A 6839-nucleotide genomic window follows, 5' to 3' on the forward strand; every position below is an offset into this window, starting at 1 on the left:
TTCTTTTGACAGACTTTCTTCTCATAATATAGATGCTTTACATTTTCGTAATTTTAATGAAATGCAATTTAATACTTTTTTCCAGGTCAAAAATATCGAATGCTGTACAACGGCTGTACACAGAGTATCATTGTAAATTTGTAAATAGTTGTGACAATTTATAGCACTTTTGTTCGCCCATTTGCACATTTAAAATTTTTTCACGCACTGTACCTTTTGTTAGATATATCATACACCACCAGATTATTCCGCTTGTATTAAGTATTTGATATATTTCATAATACAAAAAATATTTTATAAAGATTTATTATTTTGCAGATTATGTCATCTAACGAGCACGACATATGTTATACCATGGTTAAAAAGAAACTATTTTTATTATTTTCCTAAAATTTTTTTATTAGAACTGTGTTCAAATATTTTATGTTAAAATGAACTACGTAGATGAATATACATTTTTACTATTTTAAGTGACCTTATTATAAATTCTTAATCTCAGATAAATTTATTAAAAATAATATTTCTTAAATGTTCTTACAAATAGCAAAATACATTCAAAATTTTTATTATATAATTATAAATTTATATAACTAGGTATTTAAATAAAATGAAATTTCATGATATTTTTTAAAAACTAAAAGGATTGAAGGTATTATGAAAATATCTACTAAAAAGTATTAAAGGGCATAAAAATTTTATGTTTTTATTTCGTGACAAATGACACGGTTGCACCAATCTTGATCCTTTCATTATTAAAAAATATTGCAAGTTTATGAGCTCTATTTCTATTCATTATTAAAGTTTTTTGGCAATATTATTAAATGCGGCATGTAAATATTTCAGAGCGACATTTTATTAAATTCTCAAATGGGTACGTTGCCGAACTCACTCGGTAATCAGAGGCCAAATAGCAATCAAGTACAAGGCCCTCCAAGGATCACTCAGGATCGCGAAAGAAATGAAGCTTCTCGGACAAGAGTGACTTCTGATCAAAACAGCGCTGTATATATCGGACAGGTAGTAAACAAAATCACACACACATTATGTAATTATTTACTAAAAGAGAAAACACTTGAAAGCGCAATCATAAATATATTTCAGGATAAATTTATTAATTACCAGATTGACGGTGCACCTGATGTCAATCCAAAAGTCGTTGATGTAAGAATAAATTCAGTGGCCGTAAGTAATCAAATGATAATTTCTGAAATGATATTTTTTAATGTTAGATTTCTTTATATATGTATATATATGTATTAATATACTTCTTGCTTCTGTTTATTAACAATTTAAATACTCACGCTTGTCTTTATTGCTTACTGTAGAAGAGTATCTTATGTCGTACATTGACTATAGTCTGTTGCTAAAGATATGAGTATCGTACTTTTTAATAATTTAGCAATAATTTTTAATACAGTAAATATTGTTAATAATTGTTAATGTAGATAATAAATATTGTCAAAAATATATATGAACAATATATAGCTACTGCAGATAGTCGATATATAGAAATATAAAATATGTTTGAGAAATAGAATTACCAAGTCACTACAAATTTATTGTTAGACTTCTGTGAACGAAGGTACGTCATCATCTACAGCGTTGAACCCGTCTTTTGAAAATTTACTGAACAATCAATCGGGTGGTAATGTAATAACAGCACCTCCCGGTTTTCCTTGGAGAGACCCGCTCGATCAGATATTCGGTATCACTACCAACTCACCTATACAAACAGCATCTGTGGCATCAAATCAACTAGTGCGTATTACATGAATGACAAATGATATTTTTAAAAAATAAAACACAGATATTGTTAAAATGTATAAAATTCAAAATTTTTTATATTTATTTTTAAAAAATGCAGGATAGTGTGATTAACGTTTAAATATTTGCTACACTTTCTATTCATTTCGTTATATTTTTTTATTTATAAATATATATTCTCTTTAGGACGAGCCGACCGAAAACAATGCACCGATTGTGTCGCGAGTAAATTCCATGGTGGAAGTTTTCACACCAATCGTGAGCACTGCAGTAACATCGCCATCCACAACTACGACTACTGCTGGCACTACTACACCTACTACTATTGTCAGTACTACCACTCCTACTACAACTACCAGCACCACGACTCCTACTACTACTAGTACTACTACTAGTACTACTACCACACCGGCACCAACAACCGCTACTACTACTACCACCACTACAACTACCACAACAACTACTACTACTTCAACAACCCCTGCAACGACCACAAGTCAAACAATAACAACACCAGGTATTTACTATATTAATTTCTCCCTTACAGGTAAAAAATTTTTCTGTAGGTGGAAATTATTCTATGTTTTGGAGCACTTTTCAATAAAATTTTAATTTAATTTTAGCAATTTTTATATAAAAAATTTATTATTTTCAACGTTTTTTTTTATAAATAAAATTTCAGAGAAAATTAACAAAACTTCAGTAAAGTTCTAATAAGTTTTCAGTAACTTCACTGAAATGTGTCAAAACGTGAAATAATTTCTGTGAAATTTTTTCACTACGGAGCTAGCAAAAGTCGCTTTTTTCATAAATTTCTTTTATATACTTACACTATATCATATACAACAGCAAGAATAGGAGCAGTTCCACCTATTCCACCGTCATCTACTACATCGACAATACCAACGAATAACATATTAAACAGATTACAAGCGAATACGGTGGAGAATCCCTTCGGTAGTACGTACGGAGATTTGGCTTTCCTGAATTCATTGGTAAATTTCATTTGTTTTCAATTTATATTAGAGATCTTTTAATGTTTTTAAATAGGAAGCAGACGTTTTGTCGTCATTTTAATAAAATAGCGATAAACGATGTTAGGTTGTTACCTAAATTACTTTATGCCTTTAAATATCGACAAATATTGTAAAATACTTGTGTAATATAGTAAACTGTATAAATTAATGTTACAAAAAAAATTGTTTATCTTTTATAGTTACAAAATAACAACAATGTTAAGTCTACTACGCCGAAAACGTTAACTGACATAGAGCAATTATTAGCAAATAGGGTAAGTAAAATAAACATTGACATTTATAATAAGCATGAGTGCAAAAAGAAAATATTATAATATCTCTCATGAGCACAGTAATTATCTTTCAAATTAATACATCAAATGAGCAAAATATTAAGTTTTGACTAATATCATATTTTAAATCCGAATTGAAGCGCACTTTACACAGAATTGAAAAATATGTATATTTAAAATTTTACATTTATATTATTAAATACGAAAATTCGTTTTGACTAAAAACAGGATTTTTTTCTCTTTATTTATATTTATTTATTCATATATTTTTATATATTTATATTTTAAAATAATTCTGTAATACATTCATGTCTTATAATAACTCTTTCAGCTAATATCCTTATATTTATCTTAGATTTTATCGCTTGCATTGGCTAATCCTGGACCAACGCGATCGCCAAAAGCGATTCAAACCTCGAATTTGAATACGAATGTGAATGCAATCAAAAGCCCATCAAAGAGTCCGTCATTCGGATTGTCTTCCGAACCAATAATAATCGACTTGCTACCACTTGCATCACCTACGCCAAGCATATCCAGCAGCATGTCACCTACGAAAAAGTACACTGAAACAATCACAATTACAAAAGCTAACACCGCACCGAGTATTACGACTAAAGCACCAGTCGTTATCACTGCCAAGCCTAAGACGTCAACAGCCAGACCCAAAGCTACCACCCCTCAACCATCCGTAGGATTTGGTGCGGGTTTATGGCGAGCGTTGTTTGGTAACAACTTTTTCGACACGACCACTGCAGCAAGCGTTGCAAAAAAGAAACCCACGGTTAAGACAATAACTCAAAAACCTGCCAGTACCACTCAAGCATCAGCGCAGATCAACAAGTCGACTCTTACGAATCACGTAATAACCACGATTAAACCACCAACGACGCCAAGAAACATAGATATTTCGGATATCCATGTGGCTTCGAGCACATCGCTCGCGGATAATATTATTTCCGCGTCAACGCCAAGTACGATTTCAACCACGCTCTTAAATAATCCGAATCCTAGAGTAAGAGACGTCTCTACATCCACGTATTCACCCGAGGACGACGCGAAATTCTTAGCTGCGCTTCTGCAAGCAGTACAAACAGGTAAATTGTTTCTATCTTTTATTCTTTTTTAACAAAATGTTTTAATAAAATATATACTTAATTATACAACTGTACTTACTTAATTAAAAATGAAAATACAAAATGAGATATTCTATTAATCAAGCATTAATTATCTAAAAGTGTGTCTCTTTATACTTTCGAAATTATCGAATTGTTCTGTAACTATATATTTTACTGACTGTAAAAATAATAAGGCAAGATTGCAAATATAGAATAATAATCAATTTTTATATAGTTAGTAAAGATTTTTATAGTTAGATTTAAAAAACAGATTAATCACAAATTTAAAATTGTGAATTCAGCGAAGTCAAAAATAGAAGAATCATTTTATAAAGTCCAAGATCAATTTCTACATTTCCCTAAGCCGCTGATTTTGATTTCGGATTCCAATTATTAGTTTTTATTAATCCGTTTTTATTAACTAATAAATAATGTCTTATATAGCAGAAACGAAAACGAGTACTTCGGCAACATCACGATTAACTGAGGATGATGAAGCCTTTTTGAGAGCGATTTTAAATAATCAGGCTAGCATTTCTACCACAACATCGTCATCTACTGAAGTGAATCCTGCTGCTTTGTTGGCTCTACTCTTGAAACAACAAGGAATAGAACCCACAACACCAGCAACGAAACTTAGGGAACAATTACAATTATCAGTGAGTAGTATTTCTTTCACGATTCTCTGAAATTCTGCGTTAATATTTATTAGATCATATCGATATACATATATATATATTTTTTTTTCCAATTAGAGTCAAGGTCTGCTTATGCCGGATGCAACCTCGACCACGACTCGACCAACAACCAATAAACCGATCAGCACAACGAAGAAAGTAGTGACATCGAGACCATCTGCGAGACCAACAGAGAATTTACAAACTACGACGTGGGCTCCAAGTTCAACGTACCCGCCTCCTCTCTTCGGAGGAAGTGGATCGGGTAGCGGGCTGGTTACCGCTACTAGAGCCATAGGTAGATTCCTTGGCGCTGCCATTTCGGTAAACATCATTTTTTTCATGAAAATTTACCTTTTTAACTAATAAGAAAAATTAATGAAAGTTAAAAATTTATTCTACTTCATTCTGTATATAACGAAGATAAATATACGAATAACGTTCTGCAAAGAGCCTATACGTAGATTCGAAAGTTATTTCACAAAGAAATATTATTTAAAAGTAATTATCTAGATAGTAAATTAAAATTAAAAATAAATTATGAAAATAATTAAAATTTTTTAAACACTCTTTATCTTCTATATTCTTAAGTTACTATCATTTAAAATTTGTATGCTGTACATATTAAATTAATTGTTTAAAAAGATCATTTCATTGTATTAGTCATTAACATTTTTATTTTGGCTTTTAGGGTGCAGCTCAACAGTTACAATCTTTACTAAGAAATAGTACCAGAAGCGCAGCCGGATAACATTAGAATGGAAAAGGATAATATACATCAAATTTTCAATCAACCTGAGAACAAATGTCAGGATTGAGATAGTTATTAATTAATATCGTGTTTCCTGTTGAAAGTGCATACAATGGCAACATGGAAGTCGACAAAACGCTAGGAAAGTTCAATCAAGACAATAACAGGAAGTAAACTTGCTCAATTATTACGAGGACTATTACGAATAATGCCATAGATGAATACGTCTCAAAACCATTCCTGTTTTAATATTTTATCAAAAAAAAAAAAAAACATTTTCACGTTGAAGTAAACAAATAAAAAAAGTATCAAATATTGAATAATAAATTTTCAATATAAATAGTACTTAGATAATTTTAAATCGACTGGTATAATATACAAAGATATACTCGATGTCTTGACCGAACATTTCTTGTCGATTCCTAATCTAAGAAATGAATATTTTATTCGTTGTTGTTAATTATCACTAAATTTAATATCGATATAATTCTCATTGAAATTCGAGAGAGAGAGAGAAAGTTGATTAAATATATTAATTTATTCCATTGTCTATAAAATTCACATTTAAATAAGAAGTAATTTTTTCAAAAGAATTCGATCCAACAGAAAGCCGAAGATGCCGTTGAATAAATTTTTCCTTCTCGATGTTTCTTGAGATAATCTTGCGACAAGATGTTCAGTGATAATTCGCAACGACGATTTCGGACGTCGAAACAATCCTAAAACTTTGCAAACATTTCCAAAGTAAGCCTATCGACTTTCCTCCAGGTGTACTTGTAGAGATGTTTGTAACGATCATTATAATTAAGGTAATATACTAGCGCGACGCTTTTCATATCGTTACTTGTGCTCTATCGATGTGTCTTGTCTCTACGCTTTTCTTCTTATTTTTCTACTGTTCTTCTTTCGTACAGTTAAACGGTGAATGTGCTCAGTGGATTGTTAACATCTTAATACTTTGCATGCGAATGACTCAGCGAAAGATGGTATTTAACAAGTTAACTCTGTAACGGATAATTTAAATTTTTTAAGTCTAACTGTGAGAAGTTAAATTGTAATAGATACTGAACTATATGCGCATACATCATCTGTATGCAAAGTTTTAAATGAAAAATTGTATGTTTCGATTAATACTTTTGCAATTTCAGAAGAGAGCTTTTACTTCTTCAATATCTCGCCTTGCATCCGCGTATCAATATATCATACGCAAATTGTACATT

At 30.8% G+C, this 6839-nt stretch overlaps 1 protein-coding gene across 1 annotated transcript in view; it reads left to right on the plus strand.

Moving 5' to 3' along the window:
- LOC108781531 (mucin-19) overlaps nt 1-5900 on the plus strand; it is a 32649-nt gene extending 26749 nt beyond the window's left edge. The window contains exons 8-17 of the mRNA XM_018549508.1: nt 844-1017; nt 1102-1182; nt 1567-1758; nt 1951-2281; nt 2614-2759; nt 2981-3055; nt 3429-4170; nt 4639-4850; nt 4947-5192; nt 5560-5900. Coding sequence (XP_018405010.1) covers nt 844-1017; nt 1102-1182; nt 1567-1758; nt 1951-2281; nt 2614-2759; nt 2981-3055; nt 3429-4170; nt 4639-4850; nt 4947-5192; nt 5560-5619 — 2259 coding nt within the window. The 3' untranslated portion in view covers nt 5620-5900. The remainder of the gene's footprint in view (nt 1-843; nt 1018-1101; nt 1183-1566; nt 1759-1950; nt 2282-2613; nt 2760-2980; nt 3056-3428; nt 4171-4638; nt 4851-4946; nt 5193-5559) is intronic.
- Nucleotides 5901-6839: the final 939 nt, after the last annotated feature.

The sequence above is a fragment of the Cyphomyrmex costatus genome, unplaced genomic scaffold (genome assembly GCF_001594065.2).
Source record: "Cyphomyrmex costatus isolate MS0001 unplaced genomic scaffold, Ccosl1.0 scaffold826, whole genome shotgun sequence".
Classification (NCBI taxonomy): Eukaryota; Metazoa; Arthropoda; class Insecta; order Hymenoptera; family Formicidae; genus Cyphomyrmex; species Cyphomyrmex costatus.